This window comes from Maylandia zebra, linkage group LG19, assembly GCF_041146795.1.
Source record: "Maylandia zebra isolate NMK-2024a linkage group LG19, Mzebra_GT3a, whole genome shotgun sequence".
NCBI classification, from domain to species: Eukaryota; Metazoa; Chordata; class Actinopteri; order Cichliformes; family Cichlidae; genus Maylandia; species Maylandia zebra.
Window position 1 is genome coordinate 11,889,553 of NC_135185.1, and position 24,028 is coordinate 11,913,580.

General features: G+C 42.4%; 1 protein-coding gene across 6 annotated transcripts in view; it reads left to right on the forward strand.

Moving 5' to 3' along the window:
- The window catches only part of ralgapa2 (Ral GTPase activating protein catalytic subunit alpha 2), a 95,602-nt gene that overhangs the window by 44,693 nt on the left and 26,881 nt on the right, over nucleotides 1-24,028 (forward strand). For all 6 annotated transcript variants that reach the window (XM_076877821.1, XM_076877820.1, XM_076877818.1 and 3 more), the window contains 13 exons: nucleotides 3,383-3,511; nucleotides 4,503-4,631; nucleotides 4,905-4,963; nucleotides 5,783-5,891; nucleotides 10,037-10,147; nucleotides 10,645-10,713; nucleotides 10,993-11,130; nucleotides 15,509-15,686; nucleotides 17,106-17,937; nucleotides 18,539-18,610; nucleotides 19,395-19,518; nucleotides 19,617-19,772; nucleotides 22,411-22,569. In XM_076877821.1, coding sequence (XP_076733936.1) covers nucleotides 3,383-3,511; nucleotides 4,503-4,631; nucleotides 4,905-4,963; nucleotides 5,783-5,891; nucleotides 10,037-10,147; nucleotides 10,645-10,713; nucleotides 10,993-11,130; nucleotides 15,509-15,686; nucleotides 17,106-17,937; nucleotides 18,539-18,610; nucleotides 19,395-19,518; nucleotides 19,617-19,772; nucleotides 22,411-22,569 — 2,265 coding nt within the window. The remainder of the gene's footprint in view (nucleotides 1-3,382; nucleotides 3,512-4,502; nucleotides 4,632-4,904; nucleotides 4,964-5,782; nucleotides 5,892-10,036; nucleotides 10,148-10,644; nucleotides 10,714-10,992; nucleotides 11,131-15,508; nucleotides 15,687-17,105; nucleotides 17,938-18,538; nucleotides 18,611-19,394; nucleotides 19,519-19,616; nucleotides 19,773-22,410; nucleotides 22,570-24,028) is intronic.

The following is a 24,028-nucleotide window of genomic DNA, read 5'->3' on the forward strand; positions in this document are numbered from 1 at the left end:
TGATTTTTGTCGTATTCAACTGGTTGTATTTGCTGCAATCTTTGTACTCGTGTCAGTACTAGTCATGTGTTTGGAGTGATGAGTTAGGTTCAAGGGTTTCTTGGCAGGAGTGAGGACACAGTTTATATAGGTTTATGATTGTGACCCTTGTTTTATTTAAAAAAAGAAGGTGAGGAGGAACATTACTGTGTTTTGGCATCTTCCACCTCCTTCAGCCACACCCTTCCTAGTATTCAGGTCTGGCATTGCTCCATTGCTTCTGCACAAAGCTGAGTGGTTATGAATGGAGTTCCTCTAAATAAAAACATGAAGATGAAAATGTGTGTAAGAGATGTTTTGCATGCTACTGTGTGTGTGTGTGTGTGTGTGTGTGTGTGTGTGTGTGTGTGTGTGTGTGTATATAAAGGACTGTAGATTTATATATGCCCTCCTCGCCGGGTTTCTGTTGCGCTTTGGCTGTGTGACAAGCTTATTAGAATGTTTTCCATGTCGTTAAATAATGTTTTGAGCCCCTGCCGCGTATACGTGATTAATTAAGGACTGACGTCTGTCGCGCTCCGTTAGACTGACACGTCGGCCGGGGGCCCGGAGTAGACTGGCCCGCTTGCCTCTGTGTATGCGAGTGTGTGTGAAGGAGTGGGAGGGGAGCCTGGGGAACGTAGTGCAGAGTAGAGCAATGAGGGGGGCACTCTGAGAGAGCAGGCAGCATTCTCAAGCTTTTGTTGTGGCTCTGTATAATGCGTTGGGGGGCCAGAGCCAGGCTGGCCACTGAAGCATGCTCAAATTGGCCAGAGAAAAGAGTCCTCACGCCACACAATAGAGGACAGCCGCACGCCTGCTTAACATAAGAAAGTGGCTCTTACTCTCCTCCTCCTTCCTCTCTGCCTTCACCCCACCCCCCCAATGCACCTAAAACATTAAGCTTCTTTATTTATAAGCTTTTTCTGGAGGCTCCAATTATAGGACTTATTTTTTTTAATGTTTTTTTCTTTGTGCGTTTAATATTAGACATCTGAAGATGTTTGGTCTTTTTGTTCAACAGCATCTCTCATATCTTTAGAAATGAATGCTGAATGTATAGTCTGCCTGTCAATGGAGTAACACAGTCTGCCTTAAACAGCCATGCTTTATAGACAGCAGGGGGAATCCCAGTGTAAATCCTCACCAATAAAATCAACTAAGCTTGGAGGAAAATGACATTTCCCTTGGAGGGATTCTCCTTCCAACTGACAGAGTGCCAAGGTCAGGGCTATTGTCCTGATAGTCTGTCAGTCTCTGGTCACTGGTCTCACAAAAGCATGACCACCGCACAATGGCAGTAATCTATCTAATAGGTCTGCAATCTGGAGTGCAATAGTCAACAGCATATTTTGCTAAACATAATAAGTGCACACAAAGCTTTAATGCATCTATTCACCTTTTATTCTTTAGGTTAAAGAAAGGGCTCGAAAGCACTAACACATTTGCACAAACACACAGATTTCAGCACCTGTGCAGAGCTGGCTTCTCCTTTTAACTCGGTTCATCTTGTCATTCCCTAAAAGGAGGCTGCTGCATAATTTATATAGTGTCAGATTAAAATGTGAAGGTTGACCCGTAGGCCACCGACACGGCTGTTGATTAAACTGCTCGTGGCTACAACAGCCTGCAGGTAGGTTATTATCCCTTTCTTACAACTTGTGAATGAATTACAATAGGAAATATGTCCCCATGCGAAACTGTACATTTAAATTGGTAAATTTTGGGATTCTGTGAGGAGTGATGTAATGCCAGAATGAACCCCGTCACCCCAGGGGCCAGCAGGTGGAAAGCGTTTGCTTTCGTGAAAATGAGGCCACATAAAAAGGCCTGAGGTGGCTCTATTCAGAGTTACGTTAATGCACCTTTTGTTGATGCAGGGGCTATTCCTACTGCCAACACAGCGCCGCATGCGGTTATTCCCTTTCCACATTTCTCTGTTCTGATTTCTATACACACTTCAAATCAGGTTCCCTCTACTTGCACGTACAATTGAAAGCACTTTGCATTCTACATTTGTGGCTTCCTCTAAAATGCTCATTTCAGGCAATCAAGAAACTGTTTGTTGCCTGCTAATTACCTCTGACTGCACTACACATTATGCTTCAGAGGTCAATTACCAACAAAACGAGGGTAAAATGGGCCCTCAATCCCGAAGCTCTTCCCACCAATTTTCCACATGTGTTGCTGGTGTTGGTTTGACTTCCTACTAGTCTTCTCTGTGTTTATTCTATTCTGTTGTTCACCTGGATTCCCTGTTTACCAAAGCTCTGGGTGATTAATGTCGCGCATAGATAGTGGTACTGTGTGTGTGTGTGTGTGTGTGTGTGTGTGTGTGTGTGTGTGTGTGTGTGTGTGTGATTGAGAGAGAGAGAGAGAGAGAGAGAGAGAAATTGTTTGTTAAGGTGCCCTTCGGTTCAGCTAGAAACGGGCTGATGTTTGAACTGTCCGATTTACACAAGTTTATGGCCAAGAAGGCAGGTGTTTGGAGCCTGGACCTTGCCTTCATACGCAAATATGCGCATGCATGACTCGGATAAGAGAGACAGCAATCTTTCCGTCTTATTTAGATGCTGCATTCTTTTATTCTTAAACTAATTTTTTTTTTTTTTTTTCCCAAGAGTATTTCCTGTGTCCGTCAATGGTGAAGAAATGAGCGTCTTTGCTGTAAGATTACCAGCTAAATATAGTCTGGAAATTCTCAAGCATCCTTTTACGCCCTTCACTAGTGCAGTATTATACTGTACATACTTGAGCAGTTTGTGCAGAACCCTCTGCAATACAGCATATGCCTGTGTTGAAAGAGCACCCATCTGCCACTGAGCCGCCTGCACCTCAACCAAACAATACCTTGTCTCTGGCTTTAATTACAGGTTTGCTTGTGTGTGTACATACATGTGACTCTTGAAAGTTGAGGTCTTTTGTTCTCCCTCTTATCCACTGTGAACAATCCATCTGCTGTCTCTCTCTTCTGTCTGTCTTTCCCACTCTGTTTTTTCCCCCTTTTTTTGTCCTTTGGTGACATGCACTGTTGAGTGCTTTACTCTCCTCAGCACGCTTAAAATGCTTAGCCTACCTGTTGAAGTGAAAAGCTTTCTCGGTGCCACGTCTCTCACACTGTGGCCCATTTACAAAATATTTCTGATACTGCTTCACTCCACCCACACTAACAACACACGAGGCTCCCCCCAAATGCAAAAATCCCGGGCTGTAATCGTAAAAAATTTTGGAGAATTAAAAGAAGGAAAAAAATCTGTTTTTGTTCTGTTATTCAGGCTGTTCCTAAATAAAGTCTGCAGAGATATAATAACGGAGATTGCTGCAGACATGATGACAGTTTATCTGTGTCCATGCTTATCATCAGGATGTTTTGAACACCATCATCCGCTCCTGCTCTCCTCGATTCTTCTTCCTCGGCCTGCCGGGCTTCACAATGCTGATTGGAGATTTCATCACTGCTGCTGCCTGCGTCCTCACCTCTGGCTCCTCAGAGGTACAAACACACTTTCAACTTTTATTTGATATTTCAGTCATACAGGAATTTATGAGTCAAGAACTAGAAAAAGGTTTCAGATTTTTTTTCTTTTTTCCCACAAATCAGTAGCACTGTAAATCTGCAACAAAGATGATAAAATTCTTCACAAAACATCATAAATCATCCTTCTCATATTTTGCAGCTGTTTGACATTGAAAAGCTGATATTGTTTTGTGACATTTTTATGCTTTTAGCAATAAAAAATGTATTTGAGGCACCAAATAGCAGAAATGTTAAAAAAACAAAATACAAACTGCACTTACATGTAGGACTGAGCAACTGTGGCTGAAATTAGAATTATAGATATTTTGTCTTACTATGATTATTCATCATGATAGATGACTTCATGTTTGAGGACTAAATGAAATACGTAAATATCCTTTTTTTCATTAAATCCACACAAGTATTAAATGAAAAGTCTTAATATGACTGTTGGTCATGTTCAGTTAATGTTGTAGACCATCTGTACAAGTGAGCATATGGACTTTAGATAGAGAGAGAGCTGATCTGGAGCAGATCAATATTATGGCCGCTATCTGTTACTTGCACAGCTTTAAACCCGAATATGGTTCAGTTGATGTTAACTGTCATTTATCAGGTGTGTATGTGTTGCTTCTTCCTGTTTTTGCCATTACACGTACCTCCCAGCATAGATTTGTTCTCGCTCCTCAGTTTAACAGCAGCTCATCAGGTGCGGCAGCACAACCTGCTACAGAGCTGCACCCATCATGCATTTAATCAATCATTTTGTTGTCCAGCGCCTAACATGTGCGATGTTTTTCCGTCAGCAGAATCATGAATAAAGATGAAATTAAATCTGCAAGCTCCCTCAAATCCTCATCCATCGTATGCGTTCTGCGCCTTTCGCTTGAAGCGGGTTGTTTATGTGTTTGTCTCTGGTATTAATGATGCCGTGGGTTTGGTTTTCTTTTTTTAAAATTTCCTCCAGGCTCCGAGGGTGGAAGCTCAGACGATCCTGGGCTCCCTCGTGTGTTTCCCAAACCTCTACCTCCAGATTCCTATACTGCACCGTGTGCCTGGCTCTGATGACATCAGTGTGAGCAATGAGGACATCAAGGTAAACGCTCATGATGTGCAATGACGGGAATACGGACACTTCATATAAAAGCAGATGTTGTTTTAATTAGGATCAATCAGTCGTCTGCTGTGTAAATCATGACAAACTTATCCTAAACGTTATTAGATACAGCAGTGTGAACATCACACTGATTTAACATGACTACAAGGCTGTGTGTTACAGTTAATGGCGTCTTATTGTTATAAAGATGAAGGAAGGAATGGCTTGGATTGTCACTGAGAACTGTTAACTGGTGTTGTCGTTTCTGTTCAGAATTACTTGGTCAACATCCTGCTGGAGACGGCAACGAAGGAGCACTATGAAGGGGCGAGGTATGATTAGTAATTCTTTTGTTGCACTGTCTGATATGATCGCGTTTTACACACGTTCCAAGAAAAGGTTTGGGAACCTGCTCGTCACTGTTTTCTAATACTGTTTCTATGTTGATCACTCCTCGATAAATACAGAATACATATTTTTTAACAATCTTGTCCACCTGTAAGCTTTGGATTACACCTGCCTCTCCTCCTCCTGCTCTATCATATTGTTGTTATTGTCATCATGACATGTTTTGAAATGCTTCCGCAGCCTTTTCCTGCTTTGTTCTTCCACTAAATTGTCATTGAGGCATTGTTGACACCAGCCAATCATTTTTAAGAGGGGCAGACTAACTAACCACACTTTACCAGCCTCCTCTTTTGGAGAAGCACCTCTACAGCCAACACTTCCAATCTCAAAACTCACTCAAGTAGCTTGTGGAGAACTCATTAGCTTCGAGGTTCACTTCATTTTTCCAGGCTGCACTGTGAATGATTAGTGTTCAATAAAGACATAAACTGGAGCGGTTTAGTTTTGTAAACAAACAAAGTACAACCAATCAGTGCAGACATGTATTCATTCCAACATTTAGTTTCTCTTTGCAGCTGTACATTTCTGTATACATAAGGAATTTGAAGAGGCTAATGGTGGTGAAGCAGTGGCTACCCGTCATTAAAATTTGATGCAATGCTTCTAAAGCCTGTTTGCAAAAAAAAAAGTCCAAATGTTCATGGTTTTAATTATATAGTAGTTTATTTCTCAAAACATCTGATCCCATTCAGATCCTGCTCTACTTAAATCTGCACATTTTGTTCTCTGCTGCTGCCATTCAGGTGCATTGCTGTGTGCAGCCTGGGTCTGTGGGTGTGTGAGGAGCTAATGCAAAAGAACATCCACCCCCAGGTTAAAGATGCCATCAATGTTTTGGGAGTGACACTAAAGGTGAGTGAACCTCTTACCCGAGGACGCTGCACTTGTGCATTTCCAGTTTCATTTACAAGAAACTACAGGTGCGCTTTTTTTAAATGCTTGTGTCATGTGCTGAGAACACAGATAAGCCCGCTGTCCTGAAATGAATGGGTGTTGGAAGCTGTTTTTTTTGTGCAAACCTTACATTGTTTATCTCAAACTAAAATGACAGTTGATTACATAAAAGGACTGCAGAAAATTTTTCAACACAGGCAAAAAGTGTGAGAATAAAATGTGACTCGTGGGTATATTCTGGAACAGGCCTTTTTTCTCCCTAAGTGAAGAGATGCAGAGAAGCTGTGGGTTTGTGGGCTTTTTTGGTTTAGTTTTTTTTTTTTCTTCCATGGGAAAAGGGTTTGGGGCGGTGGCGTAATTTCCAGGCTGCTCACTCTCAGTAGATGTGGGCCAATTTAAGCAGCTACATCTCCCAGCTTCCTGCTCGAGCAAAGCCCCCACCCATCCCCTCGCCCCCTTCTCTAATGGAGCAGTAATCACTCCCCTGTACAACTTGACACACAGACTCAGCCAGCCCCAAAATAGAGGGTATAGGCTGGGTGGGGGATCTAGGGGGAAGAGTGGCACTGAGAGTCTCTTTTCTAAAAGCAGGTGCTGAACTCTCAGGGCCCCTTTTTGTGTTTGGCCATTTCTGCACTCCCCACATTGTCTGCCCTTGTTACATGTTGAGAGGCATTCAGCTGGAAGAAATAGGAAATTCTATTTCTCCACAAAGAATTTCAAATCACTGAAGAAATCCACATTTGAAAGAAAATTGTCAACAACTCAATTCTTTCCTTCAATGAGTCTGGGGAAAATGAACCATGGTTTGAAGTGAAATGAAATTATGCTGATTATCTGCACAGTAAGTGCAAAACTAAATTTAAGGAAAATTACTCCAAATTTTGGCACAGTCAGTGTGTCCTCAAACTTTTTTTTTTCACTGTCTTTAATCAGCATTGTCCCGGTGCTGTTTTACAAATTACGTGACACAAATGCAGCAAGAGATTTTGTTCCTGCGTTACTCTCTGGAAGCTCTGAAAGAGACATTTAAAAGCCTTAAAATCAGGGATTCTGCAGATAATTAATGTTCTGCCTTAAGATCACACATTACATTCAAAGTACTTCTGTAGTTCTAGTGTCTTTAAAAAAAACTGGCCCATTTTTTTAAGTGTAAGGAGAGGCTCCACTGAGGTTTATGTATCTGCAAAATTTAAAGAGTATCATGATAAAACACGTTCTTTCCCTACAGTGTTTAGATTGAAAATGAACTATTGGTTAGATTAAAAGTTCCAATGAAGATAAACATTAAAAAATGGTTGTTTTTGTGGGGTTTTTTAAGCATGACTCCTCATGTTTTTGTCAAATCTGATAGCCGATGTCATACCAGAATGATTTGACCATGTTCCAAAAAGCTTCTTGTGATGACAGGAGAGCTTGACTTTCTCGCTCTTCAAACACAAGTTCAGCTGAGTCGAGGTCATTGAGGGTGGAAGAAAGTCTACGACAGTCTGCACTTCTCAGTCTTCTTTGGTCTTCAAGTAGTTCCTGCACAGCTCTGAGATGTGTTTGGACAGGAGTGTGAATCCTTGTCTGCAGAAATGCAAATCAGCGGGTGGAGCTTGTCTCTGCAGAATCGAGGGGTGTCCAACTCGAGAGGAGTTGATATTCCCATCACTCTTTTTTTCTCCCTCTCGTATCCTTCTGTTACTGCCGTAGATTTCAGAGATGGATTCATCTGTAATCAAGTGTGAAATGCTGGTATGTCTTAGCCCAGCCCAAGCATTTGGCCTTGTTTCCCCTCCTGAAAAGCAGTTTACTGACCACTAACTTTGCTTTTTTTTTATTTTTTATTTTTTTTTATTTAAGTGTTAAATTCTTTATTCAGCAGGCTTTTTTTTCCTTCAGGTCTGCCTACCTGATCACTTTTCCTTAAAGTGTTTCAGAGGTCTTACTGTGGGTACTGTCCTCTTACAAGTCTTCAGTGTATTTTACACCCTTTGACACTGAAACTTGTCTTACTTCTGATCTCGATCACATCATGTTATTTAACTCTGCTGGAAACTTGAGGCACTTTAAGTAAGATTTTGTTGAATAAGCCTCTTGTGAATTGATCAAATCCACCTCTTAAAATGGTCAGTGCCACAAAGCTCCTACAGCTCCACCTTAATGCTCCTACAGCTCCACCTTGATTAAAACAAAACATCTTAAATGTCTTCCTCCATTGTATATAAATTTTATATCCCTAAACTTACTGATTATCTTCAGTATGACATGAAAACATGGCAGATATTCAACATTGTACCAGGGTCCCACTATACGCTTCTATTGGAAAATTACGTTTTTATATACACTTGTACATGTGTGAATACACACATCTGGCATTGTATTAGTTAACTCTTTCTAATACCAGGTTGGGCCCTCTTTAACCTTGAGAACTGTTTTAATTCTGGAAGGCACAGATTCAAGGTGCAGGGAGCATTCCTCAGAGATTTTGGTCCATATCAACATGATAGCATCGCACAGCTGCTGCAGATGTGAATCTCCTGCTCCACCACATCCCAAAGGTGCTCAAGTGTGCTGAGATCTGGTGACTATGGAGGCCATTTGAGTGAACTCATCGTCGTGTTCAGAAACTGTTTGTGCAACACACTGTGTCCCAAATTTCAAATCAAAGGGGTGTGCGTGGCTAACAACAATAGTCAGTTGGTACTGAGGGGTCCAAAGTGTGCTAATAAAGTATCGCCCAACACCTGTGCACTACCAGCAGCAGCATGAACTATTGATACAAGGCATAATGGATCTTTCATGTTGCCCACTCTAATTGTTAGCCAGCTATGCAAATGTGGCAGAAGAAACGGATATTCATCAGACCGGGCAATATTTTTACAATCTTTTATTGTACAATTTTGCTGAGTCTGTTCAAATTGTAGTCCGAGTTTCATGTTCTCAGCTGACACCTGGCGTGGTCTGCTGCTGTAGCCCGTCTGCTTCAAGGCTCGACATGTTGTGCTGCATTCAGCTCTTCTGCATATCTTGGTTTGAATGAGTGGTTACGTTAGTTACAGTTACTCCCATCAGCTCAGCCGTTGTACTCTGACTTCTGGCAGGAAGACGAGGCATTTTCTTTGAGAACTACTGCTCACTATATTTTCTCTGTTCACTGTAAACTTTAGAGATGGTTTGTGGGAAAATCTCAGCAGATCGACAGTTTCTGAAACACTCTGACCAGCCCGTCTCACACCAACAACCACCCCACGTTCAAAGTTACTTAAATCACCTTTCTCCTCCTTTCTAATGCTCAGTTTGAACTTCAGCAGGTTTTCTTGATCATGTCCACACACATGTCCTAAATGCATCAAGTTACAGTGGTCCCTCGCTATAACGCGGTTCACCTTTCGCGGCCTCGCGGTTTCTGGGATTTTTTTTTTGGTGCAATTTTGCAGGTTTTTCTTTTTTGTTTTGTTTTTTCTTACAGCGCATTGTGTTCTGACTCCTGATTGGCTGTAGACCATTGTCAATCAACCCCGTGCCATGTCTCCTGTACAGTACAGAATGTGTTCAGCTTGTCAAATCTTTGATCGCTAGCAATGCAACTTTGAAGTGCTGCACTGTATGTTTGTAAGTTTTCTCACCCACAAACACAACAATGCCGACGAGAATCATGCCACCTGCGGGTGTCTTTGGTTTCATTCTATAATACTGGACTTATTTTTCTACGAATGTTTGAACTTTGAGTGTTTAAACAAGAGAGAAAAGTGAAAATGTTCATGCCTGTCTGGGAAAAGTGTACAAAGTGTGTAGTGGGGGGGGTTTACAGCCTTAACACATCCAATTGTTAAAAAAATAAAGTTGGCTACTTCGCCTATTTCACCTATCGCGGGTTATTTTTGGAACGCAACTCCCGCGATAAACGAGGGACCAATGTACATGTGATTGGATGATTAGAGATAGAGAGATATATATAGAGAGATAGATAAACTGCTTTTAGCTTTTGCTTAGCAATTGAAAAGATGTATCTGATTTAGTGGCTAGCTAGTGTGTTATGTTGTTGTTTTTTTTAACTGACGGTACAGTTCCTCTTCACTTTTCAATTCTTGTTTGTTTGTTTTTTGTTTTTAAAGTTTGGGAACAAAGCAGTGGCGCAGGTAGCCTGTGACGTCTTTCAGCTGCTCATCTCTCACTGGGAGCATCTCCAGAGGTTGGAGCCCACATTCCCAAAGAAAATTATTGAGGTAAAACAGACACAAACGTCTGGTTTGCTATCCTCGTGGGAACATCCCATTGACATAATGCTTTCTCTAGCTGCTTACCCTAACCATCAGAAATGAATGCCTAAACCCAACCATAACCCAATGGTAATGTAAAAATGCCTTCAAACGTATGGGGACCATGATTTTGGTCCCCAGAAGTTTAGTAAACTTCAAATTTTTGGTCCCCACTAAGATATGAACACACACACACACACACACACACACACACACACACACACACACACACACACACACACACATTGATGTAACCCATGTAAATGTGTTTCACATCCAATAAGAGAAATTCCTTTGAAATAACTTTTAGCATTTAAATCCAAACGTTACTCAAATTGTCGCTCGCTAATGTGCACAGTCCTCATCCTGTGGTTTCGTCTCCGTTTTAGCAATCAGCCCTGACTCAGATGATGAATGGGAGTGTGTCATCCAATTATCTTTCTCCTTGTTTTGTCCCAATACAGATCTTTGTGGCCACAATAGCCTTTTTGTTGCCGAGCGCAGAGCACTCAACGGTGGAAGCGGACAAAAAGGTACATGTTGGAAAGGATGGGACATGAAATGGCTGAGATCTAAAGGCTCTTGATCTATCATGTTGGAATGGTGCATTTGCAGAGGAATGTTTCTACTGAAGTGATTTGTTTTCTCTTCGACCTCGTTCTCCACTGCGTCTTTGATGCTCTCACCTGTTATCCGCTGCCACTCTTTTTTTTTTTTTTTTTTTTTTTTTGCTTTGTTAATAATATATCTTTTATTTGTTAGTGTGTGACTGAAATAAATTAGGAACTTCTCTCTCATTTCTCACACTGTAGTTGATGGTATCGCTTCTGCTTTGCCTGTTGGACTGGTGCATGGCTGTTCCCTTGAGTCTGCTGCTTGAGCCTATCACCATGCCGTCACTGGAGGACCACACAGCCCACAAGGCCCCGCTGCTGGACTACATCTACAGGGTGGGTGTCATCAGTGGCAGCCTGGAATAGAGCCACCTTTTACCGATTCATATTCATAGTCTTCTGAACCACACGCAGCTTTTGCAAACAGACACAGCAACTTAAGCTTTGAGATCTCCACCCCCACCCCGCCACATGGGCTTGCCACTTTAATTAGACTCACCTCTACCATGACCTTTTGACTATGCATCATTTAACATTATTGTAGCACAAAGGCGTAGAAGTGTCCACAGCAGCTTACACTCGTGACTGGCATTTAGCATATGTACGAAACCCTGACAACTGTTAGGAAACTTCAGGAGTGTTTGTTTCAAGCATGCAAAATATTCCGTATTGGATCTGCTCCTCTGTTTTTGTCCCTCAAACTCTTTATTTTATGGTCTGACCCTGAGGATGAGGGCCAAGCTTCGGGCCCAAATGAATGAGGTATTATTCATTCCCTCCTGTCTGGGCAGATGCGGTCAACAGCAGATCTTTGTAAGGATGTCACCCCTGATAAGAAATGGTCCAATTATTCAAACGGGACCCTTTGTCCACTTGATAAGCTCAGGCTATAAATGCTTGTCCTGGAGATTTGAATGGAATATGTCTTAATATGAGAGAGACTGCAGCTGCTATGAAAGCAAAGACAATTAAGCATGATTGGTTGTCTATCAGTGCACAAAAAGCACAGTCCCTCTGGCTTTCATTCAAGGTGTGATGATATTAATGTGATATCAACGCTGAAATCTATATGTTTCCACTGTCACATTGGCTGCTAATTATTCTGTATACCAGGCAGAGAATAGAAAACATCTTCCCTTTATTCCATCACTACCCACGTTCCCTGACAGGTTGTTTCATGCCTCATTTTCCTTTAATTACAAATTTATATTTAACGCTCAAGCGCCCAAGCTATTTTAGTGACCACAATTTTTCCCCCATCCTGGCTCCATTTTCTGTTTAGATTTTCTAAAATATTCTAATCAATTTAATTATATCGTTTTTATTCAGACATCGGTTAGCAGAGATTCGCTGGAAAGTCTTGCAATGTAGTGATTAGAAGTGGAAAATTAATATAAATGTACAAAAAAAGACATATTTCCACTGTCTTTGTCACAACAGCAGAGCAAAAACTGCTAAAAGTTTATAGAAAAATTTCTTATGACTGAAAGCATCACAGCTACACATTTAAAAATACGACTTGAGTCATAAATGACTCCACTTGGGCACTTAACAATGTGTCCTTTGCTGACCAATCAAATGCAAGCAGAGACCATGTTTACAGCTAATGAATGGCTTCCATGCTTCCTGGGATGCAGACAAAAGTGAAAAAAGTTGGTACGGTTGACTAACGGCGAGCACATAGCTGTAAAAAGCAACATTGCACTAGACCATGTCGGTTCACTGGAGATCTGCTCAGGCTTCTCCATCTGCTCCCTGTGCCTGCCTCAGCAGCCAGCTGCACCGCGTGTGTGTGTGCGTGCAAGAGAGACAGCAAAGATAGGTACATCCGTGTTTTATTATTTGATTTATTTGTGTACATAGTGTGCTCACATCTCCATGCACCATGTGCCCTTCTAACTACTGTGTTACCTTCCAGGAACTGTTGCTATGCAAATTGCAGTCAATTTGTTGTCAAGCACAGTCGTGGGTTTGCCCCCCCCCTTTCTACATCTCCACAGAGGAAGTTCTTTGGGGCTTTGGTGTAGCAGCTGTTTGGTTCACATCTTTTCAGCATCAAGCCTCAAATCCCTCCCCCTACGCACCCAGAGGTCTGCTTGATGGAATCATCCACATACTGTCTACATTGCCCCACACAATACTGTTTCACATGGCAGGGCCAGCGTCTCACAGCCAAGTGTGTGTGCGCTGAATGGGATTAGCCTTTGCATGGCTTTACCCAAGTTGCTCCACTCTGAATAAGAGGCGCCCTCCTCTACATACATTAGGCATATGTTCTACCCCCTTACCTTTGCTCAGATTATACACTATACAGGTGTGTTTGTCTGTGTACTCGGATATGTATATGTGGCTAAGCATGCGTGTTTGTGGTGGGAGCTGAGCACAAGGATAAAGTCTTAATTAAATCAAACAGTGTAAACCTGTTCAGTGGCTGTAATCAACTGCCCCAGTGCGCCTTATCTAGCACTGCCAACGGATGCTCTGCCATCTGTTATGTAGATCGATACACTCACACATCACAGAAGAAATGGATTAGTGGCTATAAAGACCCTCTTTTCTTCCCTTTTCTCCCTCTCTCCCCCTTTTTGCCTTATGATGTAAATAGACCATATATTCCCCATTCACGTTCTCCTGCGTCGTGCACAGTCACGACAGACACTGCTGCATATTTTCTTACCAGACTTCAACCTTCTAGTACTATGAGTGAGTGGGGGGGAGGGTAAACATACATCGAATATCAATATTTAATAAAATGAATTAAAATCTGGGAATACTGTAAACAAGGTGGCTCGTCTTATTCACCAGCATCCTCAGATAACCTTAGCTAAGCAAACTTTTAATTAAATTGATTCAACTGAAAAACGTCCAACACTAGACACACTTCAGCGGGATTTATGGTCCAGCAGAGGAAAGTGTTCGCTGTCCGTTCCAGTCTGGGGACTGCCTGCAGAGAGCTCTGATGTCAAATGGAGGCGGTTTACAAAGTTTAGGGTACAGCCGGTCTGTGGGCCACTCTTACTTGTACTGCTGATGGTCCACTAGGCAGCTGCAGAGGAGAGCAAAGTTAAAACATGCAAAGAGCTGAAGTAAATCCAAGTGTTAAAAACAAGAGTCTCTACTGCAGCCACTGTCTGTGCTCCCATTCCCGGGAACTCTGCTGTCATTCTCCTCTATTCCAGCCCACTTGTCAACATTAAAAAGACACTTTCGTCAGCTGTGCTCAGTCAGGATCTTTGAGGACTGCACAGGAGCACATGTTGCATTTCCCTCTTCAAACTCAAATGTGTAGATGGACACATTAGCAGGACCATAAATTATGCTTTATCTTGACCAAGTTGTCTCCAAATTCAAAGCACGCTAATGGCTCAGTCACACGAGTGAAAGTAGGACAGCGACCTCCTTTTTCAGCAACCAATTGCAAGTTTTGGTGACTAAATGGTTGCCTGGAGTGAGGTTGATGTTGCTCACACTCGCAAGTCATCTGATAGGAGGCAACCTTGTTGCAAACAGTTGCAGTCTGATTTAGACTGACCCCAATCACTACCATAAATCACTACACTGTTTATGTAGACAGATTGCTGACATGTTGCCATCAGTATGAATGAGTCAATGAGCAAAACTTAAGGAGTCTTGACTCAACTAACTGCCAGCTGCCTGTAATCTGGTTATACTGGATGTGATGGACCGAGCAGTGAAGGAAACTTAGGCACAGGTTAAAGTCCAAAAAAAAGATTTTTTATTTAACCCAAAAAACATAATTGGTTAACTCATGCAAAAAGAATCAAAATCTTGGGCCCATAAAAGAGGTCAAAATAACAAAACTCTACTCAAAGTTGACAACACAACTGATAACTCAAACTGACCTAACTTAATGAGACAAAGGGGAAACTTAAATAGTGGCTGATCAGCCCACAAAAACAGGAGAAGGGGTAAAACACACAAAACCTAACTAAACCAAACATAATGAACTCCAATTCCCCCCCCATGGTCCCGAGTTATGGCATGAACCAATTTGTAGTCTTCCTTTAAAGCTCGCTCCGCCCCTTTTCCACCTCTTGGCTCCTTAATCAAGGGACTGGAACAGCTGCAACTAAGGTAACTCAGAAAACAAAAATTTAATCATACATAACAGTGTAAACTAAAATGTGCACACTTATTTTAGAATGCAGTGTTATGTGGATATGTGAATGAATTCTAAACCAAAACCAGTTATTTATTGTCCTGTAAATAAATTCCTATATTTAAAGAAAGAAATGTGAATGCAATGTTACTTATAAGCCTCTGCACTAACATGGTGGGTATTACCACTGTGTGGCTGTAAGTGCAGCCATCACACTGGAGCAGGAAGGTTGCTGAGCACAAATGTAATAGTTAAATATCAATTTATGTTAAATGAGAACTTCTGTCTACGTAGATGGCAATAAATGTGATTTTCAGCAATCTGTTGCAGTTAATTGCTGAATTCTAAGAAATATAAAACTGTTGGCATGTAGTTGCCGACTGCAGTCTCTTATCTTATCTGATTAAAGAGGTATGACTGAAGTTTGACTTTGAGGACATAATTTGCAGTTTGAAAAAGGTGATTCCAGTAATGTTGTGAGTTAAATGTAGTAATATTATGGTATTGCGGGGTGTTTGGGGTGTCTCTGTAGCAAAACAACCCATGCATGCCAAATAATCACTACATTTTTGCTCTTCCGCTCTCATTCCTCAGGTGCTGCACTGCTGTGTGGCTGGGTCCAACCTGCACACCCAGCAGAGCCACTATCTGCTCACCCTGTCTGACTTGTCCAGTGACTATGACCTCATGCTGGGTCAGGTTAAGCGTTGCGAGCCAACCCCGTCACAGACACCCACCATGGACTTAGGCAACCTACTCACTGTGGCTGAGGGTAAGGGCAGGAAAATGTCATTTCCTAAATCTGAATCTGTTTTGAGAAAGATCGCACTGCATAAAAAGGTTAAGTGTTAATTGTTATATAGTATGTGTTAGTATGTACATAGGTTTACATAGGAGGGTTAAAAGCCAGTTAGTACTTGATGCCAGCTGCTGCATCGTAATGTTTTGGATACTGCTGCCAGCTCTATATTTTATAGTTCCTACATTATAGCTCCCAGAATATGGAGCCAAACTCTCTACCCTGTCTGCCCCCACCCTCCCACCCCCACAAAAAAATCATCCAAAACAGGTTACAGGTAAAAGCAAACTCTAAGTAGGCCATCCATTTAGAGCCTCTCCATTAAATGTCAATATCTTATTAAAAGTATAAAAAGGAAATCAACCATCACAGGGAATGGAATGTTCACATTAGTACTCAGCCCTAAGAGAAGACCCATTATGGGGTTTAGATTTAAAAAAAAAAAAATCTTTTTTGTGACCTTGTGATTCCATTAGGCAACATATTTCTCTTTCTCTCTCGCGTCCTCAACTTCTAAAAAGTCCTCAAAGTCCAAATACACAATGTGAATGTCTCCTGAAACAATGTAAGAAATTCAAACAGAAGCTTTTGTCTTGAAAATTTCATCACACCTCTGCTTTTGTTCAATTCTTTTTTTTTTTTTCTGGTGCACAGCTGCACAGCTGCACAGAGTCTTGGTTGAAATAACAAAACACTATCAAAAGGGCAAACCAAAGAGTGCCGGCCTAGTTATATTCATGCCCTCACCTCATATTGATCAAGTCACATCAAAGGGCCAGTGCATCTCTAATGCAGCTTGGCCTGCTTTCTAAAGAGCTTTCTCCACTTTGATGGGGGATGATGGTATTGATAGCACTGTCACAATGCAAGAGTGCATCTTCTTGTTTTTCCCACATCCCTGCAGAATAAAGCACGGCATGCCTTTCACTTGGGAGTAAAAACCTGTACATTTACATAAATGCAATCTGCAAAGTACAATTCTATTCAGAAGTCTGCAAAGATGGTGGTTCTCATTAGCACTTGGCCAGTCTCAATGGTTGTCCATTGTAAGAAGACTCAATGGGCTTTTCAAAGTTGTCTCTTATGATTAGATGCTACCTACTTAGAGGTGTGCTAGCTAAGCTATTGTGAGAAATGAATAAAGTAGCCCTATTAGTAATCATGAATCAGATTTGGGTTTGTGTAAAAGGAGCTAATAAAGAGTGTAACATGTCGACACACAAATGTGGAGCTTTTTAAATATTGTTAAAGTCTACATTGAACATATTATAAAAGACAGCCCTGAGTGCAGCTGTATTCTAAACCCATTGGTCATTTTTACTATTGATCATGTGTTACACTTGCTTGCTTGTATTTTTTTTTTTCATTCTCCCATCCTTTTTCTCCCACCAGAAAAGCGTCGCCGAAACATGGAGCTGATCCCGCTGACAGCACGGATGGTCATGACACACCTTGTGAACCATTTGGGCCATCATCCCCTGAGCGGCGGCCCCGCTCTCCTCCACAGCCTCGTGAGCGAAAATCATGACAACCCATACGTGGAGTCTTCCGAGCTGTCCTCCGAGGTCTTCAAAAGCCCCAACCTGCAGCTTTTTGTCTTCAACGACAGCACGCTGGTGTCCTACCTGCAAATCCCTGCCGAGACTCCCACCGTTGGAGAGTCCCTGCACACTTCCTCCCAAGTACGCGTCATTGTCCGGGACATCTCGGGCAAGTACTCGTGGGATGGTGCCATCCTCTACTGCACCGCACATGAAGACTTTGATGTGGGAGCCTTTAAACCAGTTGACCCTTCCCTTTCTGCAGCCACTGCAGTCAGCCACAGCAGCAACCCGCCCCCCTCCCCAGTAGCAGGACCGCACAAGCGTCATTGCTCAGGCTCCGATTGCCTCTCAAACTCTTGCGAGGAGGATGAGTTTGATGTTCTCGATAAGCTTTTGGAGGACCTCGGACACAGCAGCCCAGAATGTCTTCCCCAGCCACGACTTAAGCTTAACCAGCCGGCCGCATCACCACACGGAATGAACCTAGAGCAAGAGAACGCCATCCTGGAAGCCATTCATCGTCAGACTCAGCAGGAGGAGGAGCAAGTGAGGAGGTGGGAGGCTGATGTAAGCTTTCGGGCTGACTGCCAGAGCGAACCGTCCCACCAGGAACCAAAAGCTCCTTTTTACTTCTGCCGGCTGCTGCTTAATGATCTTGGGATGAACTCTTGGGATCGCAGGTATTACAGACAGACTGCAAATAGCCTGCTCTTTACTGAAAGAAACAAATAGAGGAAAGTGGGGTTTTAAGAGAAGTCAGACAGGGGTCTGTTACTTATTGGTCACTAGTCTAAAAACAAACACACATTAAATGCAGGCAATCAGAGAGAAAGAACAAGACACATCCTCTTGTTAAGTCTGACACAAAGTCACTTTCTTCATCTTCAAAGTAACTCAGCTGTTGGCTTGTTACTCAAAGAGAGAGAGGATGAATTTAAAGGCACATTGGAGTCCGCAGTGTCTTAATCTCCTCTCCACAGGATAAGAGTGCCCAGCTGTTTTCACTAAGGTCTAGCTTGCAGAGCCTCATCTTTGCTGTTCTGCCCCGTAAATTAAAAGCTTACACCTCTTAATGGTGATGGTGTAACATGCACACTACAAGAGGAGGTTGTGGCTTGCACCTGTGCCTGTTTTTTTTGGTCCTTGGTCATCAGATCTGCAAAACACAACTTTGGTTTAACACTTATTTTCTTTGTGATGATTTAAGCCGCTGATGGCAGTTTTAGTTTCAGATTAAAATCCTCATGTCTAATCTAATCAAGACTTGTTGTTGTTCAACAGGAAAAGCTTCCATTTGCTGAAGAAAAACTCTAAACTCTTACGGGAACTGAAGAACTTGGACTCCAGGCAGTGGTAAAGTTCACTTGGGAGTTTTGTATCATCTTGTGATGATTTAGCACGTCATGATAAGCAGTGTTGTCTGTAATGTATTGTGTTTTCCTGATCGCCCATAAACATGTTTCTGAATGAGTGGAATTAACTCTTTGCATGTCCTGCGAGCCCTCCAGTTTTTCAAGACTGCAGTGCTCCCTTACTCCTCCATGAATTTGCTAATCTGTGCCAACTCCTGCTGAGCACAACCCTGGAAGTCTCCCTCCATCACTCTCTCCGTCCTGTTCTCATCGTTCTTACTGGACTCTCGTAGTCCGATCAATTAGTGCTCTACACATTGCTAATGACAGGAGTTTATAAAATAATGCCCTCAGAAGTGGACCGTTTTCTCCCAGACGGTAGACCTGGTTGGACAATAACAACCTGTGCGCAATCATGCAAAGTCTCCTAAATGCACTCCAGCACAATGTACTGCCATGGCAACAGGGAAAGTAGGATGGGGGGGCTTTGCTGCCATTCTTCTTCTTCTTTTTTTTTTTTTTTAACATGATGTTAAAGCTGATGGATAGATAGCAGACGGGTTTTTGGAGATAAACATTTTTTTCCCCCTCTGTGCTTGAGATTTTTATTCAGCAGTTCAATTACACAATTTACCTTGATAAGCGAGGTGTAATCCAAGCATTTCATCCAGAGTAGCTCAAGTAGTTAAAGGCTTTTCAAGTTGTGTTACAACTGTTAAACTGGTTAGTGTAGCTGTTGTTCTTTTAATGCTGGCTGCTTTTTATTTTTTGTTGTTGTTCTGTAGCCGAGAGACGCACAAGATTGCTGTGTTCTACATTGGAGAAGGCCAAGAAGACAAGTGCTCCATTTTGTCTAACAGCACAGGAAGCCAGGACTATGAAGACTTTGTATCTGGACTGGGATGGGAGGTGCAAACCACGACTTTAAATCAAATCTTTGCATTCATATTTGCACAAAGTTGTACAGCCTCACTCAGAAAAGAGTAACTTTTGCTTGTACATTTCAGGTGGACCTAGCCACGCACTGTGGCTTTATGGGCGGGCTCCAGAGGAATGGCAGCACAGGTCTAACGGCTCCTTATTATGCTACCTCCACTGTGGAAGTTATTTTCCACGTCTCAACGCGTATGCCATCTGATTCTGATGACTGCCTCACCAAAAAGGTTAAAAAAAAGCTCGTATTGACTATTCGTACATCTGGATTGTCTGTATTGAATTACTTGCACACCTTAAGTTCTAAGTGCATTAGAAAAAGAAGAATGTACTGCAGTGAAATGGCTACACAGCCATGCCTGCCCAGAGCAGTATGTTGTTGCAGCCTTCAGCTCTGTGTTAAGCTGTGATCAGGAGGTGTGACTCCAGAGTGTGGGCATTGATTAGTGACCCTGGCCAGGAAGGCCTGAGGAGTAGAGAATCGCAGGCGCGTGAGTGAAGAGAGGGCATGTGCTGCTGTGGTAATGACTATGATTCTGCTAGCCCCTGCCCCCCTCCCTATGTGCTGTGACCAGGGCCTGGATTCAGCCATTAGCTCTCCCTGCTAGGGCAGGCGCCGGCCGGATGCCGGCAGGATCCTTTTATCCAATTCCTGCTGCCGCCACAGGAGCGATCGATTTGGTTCTGCAGTGGGATTCTGAGCTGTAGTGCAGCAGTAGCAGTTAGCAGAAAGAAATGAGCCGCAAGGCCCCTGCCCGTGCTGCCAATCTTCTCATACAGTACCCTGCTGAGGAGGGAAATTCATCAGGCTCTCCTCATATCCAGCCACACTCCAGCCCTCAACAGACATCCCCCTCTCCATTTCACAAATAATCGCCTACTCATTCCAAACCCATCCTGGAACTGTGTTTAGTGGCCACGGAAATTAGTCTGAGGAAAGATTTTGTCTCGGTTTGTCCAGAGTGTGGCGCTGGAGGGGTGCCCGTGCCCAAAGCAGAGTGTGCTGCCACTCCGCTCTCATTCAGTTTCGCCGGGAACTTCTGTAATTGCTCGTGCTCACCTCGCACAGATCTCCACACCAGCTACAGGTCCAAGAGAAATTTGCAGGCTGGGCCGCTTGCGCCGATGTTTCAGAAAACGATGGGAAGGTAAAGAGAAGAGAAAGTGGTATGAAAAAATTGGAATGAGAAACAGGCTTTGTCTGTGTCTAAGTACGATGTTACTCTGTCAATTTAAAAATAACACTTTTAGTCCAGCAGTCACCCACTTTACTTGCTGTAACCATAGAGGCATACTGTAGGGGAGAGACGGATGGGGTAGCTCTCGCTGAGTAGATTGCCTGTTTGAAGCTGATGGAAGGGGGGGGAAAAGCTAAACCTAAAAGAAAAGACGGAAAACCATGAATTCCTCAATCCAATTGTGGGTTTTAAGGCACTGCAGGCTGTAGCAGCAGCAGCAGCAGCTGGCTTCAGTAATGCATTTATAGAAATGACCTGCAGGGTTGGGGTCAGGCCATGTAGACGATGTGGATGTGTGTGAAAGTGAGGGAGATGGACGGGTGCCTTAGCCGTCCCAGTTACCCTCGGGCGCTACGTCTTAACTAGGTTGCTGCAGGTTGTTTTCATTAGGATGCTCTTGTCTTCTGGATCCTTTGGGTGGCAGTTTCCATGTATGTGAACCCCACTGGTTGGGTGGAAGGTCAAGGTGGGCTAATTGGACAAGAGCCTTTGACTTGAATCACATTTTATTAAAGAAGTCTCAAACATTTGGATGTGATTAACAAGGGGATAAATGGGTTGGTGCAGAAGATGATTGACTAGAGCATAAGCATCCTCATTAAACTTGTCATTCAGCTAATCCAAATGCTACTATCTTAACCCAAATTAACATCCCACTGCTGATTGTCTGCAGCAAATGCATATTCAACATTTTCTCTGAAATTGTCCCAGTGACTGACCTGGCTGGTACCTGCTGATCCTTGGACAGACAGACTGAACTGGCGAGCTCCAGTAATCAGCATGCCGTGGATTTGTTTAAGATTAGCGTATTACCATAATTAAGGGCTTATAATAGAATGTGCTAATTGCATTTTTGGTGGCGAGGGCATGTTTCTTAATGGCTCATTAGGCCAACAGTACATTGGCAGATGTTTTCTTCTGAGTAGAGACTCACTTTTCAGTGTCTATGATACTCTGGAAAATGGAAGGACTGCTTGATTCGACATCACTGGACCACCAGCTAATAAATGATCTACACTTGTCATCAGAGAATGTAATGTTGCTACTCCCATCTATTTTACTTTGAAAAGGGGAAAGCTGTTTACCTTTTTTCTTCTTCTTTTTTTTTAAACTAGCATCAGTCAATTTCCTGTCATTTAAGCAAATCTTCTTGTCCTGCCCAGTTTCATTTGTGGTTGTGAACAGAGTGGAAATGGGAAGCAATTTAACCTCTGATGGGGTAGGTTAATTGGATTTGAATTATTTGGTTTTAAAATGCTCAATTTTGTCCATTTTATGTTTGCTATTTGAATTTGTAATGAAAAAGCTATAATAGGAGACTAAACCAGAGCCAGGCTACGATTTAGACCATTGTTTTCAAACAAATTTTGCGATCACCTGCTCCAGAAACAGTTGCTCCCAAGATGCACTAGAAAATAATATTGTCAGTCATCCTCTTCTAAAAAGATTTTTAACCTCAGTCCGCTCCTCGATCTCCTGGAGGCAGTGTGGGTTTTAAGTGCAGTGCGGATAAAACCCAGTTAGAAGCCCTAATCCATCCAAATTTGTGTTCCTGTCTAGTTCCCCAAAGCAGTGAAAATTATATTCTCTCACTAAGCTGTTGATTAGACTAATTTTGTTTGTTTGGCAGCTGCGTCACCTGGGAAACGATGAGGTGCACATAGTGTGGTCTGAGCACACCAGGGACTACCGGCGCGGCATCATCCCAACTGACTTTGGAGATGTGCTGATAGTCATCTACCCAATGAAGAAACACATGTATTTCATCCAGATCATGAAGAAACCACAGGTAAATGGCAGTGCCGAGTGGAATATTTAGGTTATAGACCACTGCAGATGTTTTAGCTCTTTAGGTGTAATGATCATTTACGGGAGGTTTTACTTTTTAAGCATGCAGGTTTACTGTCATGTCTTAAGGGCACCTAAACAAAGTGGTAGCAGGTTAATTCTACCTGTTACCTGCTGTAACAAGTCAGCATACAGCATGGCACTGCATTAATTTCCTGTCTGTGTTCATTAGATAATGCAGACCCTCGTCCTTCTGTTGTGTTCAGACTTTGCTCTGAATTTCATACCTTGTTGTGGTTTCTGTCTGAAGGCTCTCAGGTCTTTCCTCCAGCGATGCATTATTACCCACACTGTGGGTATGTGCTTTCAGAGATGGTTACTGGCCTTTGTTGGCTTGCTTTCATCTTGGTTACTCCATAGTGCTGCACTCGATGTGTGGCCTCCTGGAGGACCGTGAAATTACTTTGTCCAGGATGACTGGATTCAGATGTTCAGATATATCCACACATTATAAAAGTGCATAGTGCAAAATTTGTAAAGCAGTATTTTTCTTTTCTTTCCAGTAAGTTATCTTGAGAGAGATAATCGGGAAATGGATCATGTAAAATGATGTTGTAGTTTAAGCCTAACTTGAAGAAACACGTTATGTTCTTATTCTTCCATTGTTTTTTATAACAGTCATAGGAGGAGGGGAAATTCATTCAGACTGTATTTGTTTCTTTCATTGTTTTTTAGTGTGAATGATCATAGTGCCAATTTATTGCCGTCTCTGTTTGCATCATAGTCATTGCTCTAATGGAGTTCTGGTTTTGTCTGTGTAAACAGAAAACTACCGAGGCCATCCTCGTCACTGAAAGCTCCACGTTTTGACTTTGTTAAATGTCAAAATTCAACACAGCAGTTCACTAGATGCAAAACTTTATTCACTGCTGAGAGCACATTAGTTATCAAAAAGAAATTTAAATCGTTTTCCTGGAACTCTCAATTGCTGTTAAGAAAACCCACAAAACTGCTTTTATCATTCATGAGTCATACACTAGTCGACTTCCATCCATATGTTTTCCTCAGTGCTACTCCAGGCCCACTCATGTTCATGGAGGGCCTATTCCAGATAACCTCTGAAAACACTAACCCTTTGTGCAGGAAGCTTTTATTTCAGTTTTTCTGTCGGGGAGCTGCACAAAGAGGAATTGGAATGAAGCTGAAAAACTACAGTTGTTAAAGATCATAATTTTAAAAAAGAGTTTCTGCCACAGGAAGCCTTTTTCATTGGGTGAAGGTCAGAAGAAGAGCTGCCGCTGCAGTGCCGAGGCCAATCGTGAAAAAATAAACATTTTTATCGGAGAGTTCCTCTAAATTAAAAAACATGTAAAACCATCTACTCAGATGTCTGATACTGGAGTATTTATAGTATAACTTCAGGTTTCCATCACACGATTTAGCTAATTATTCTGTATCAC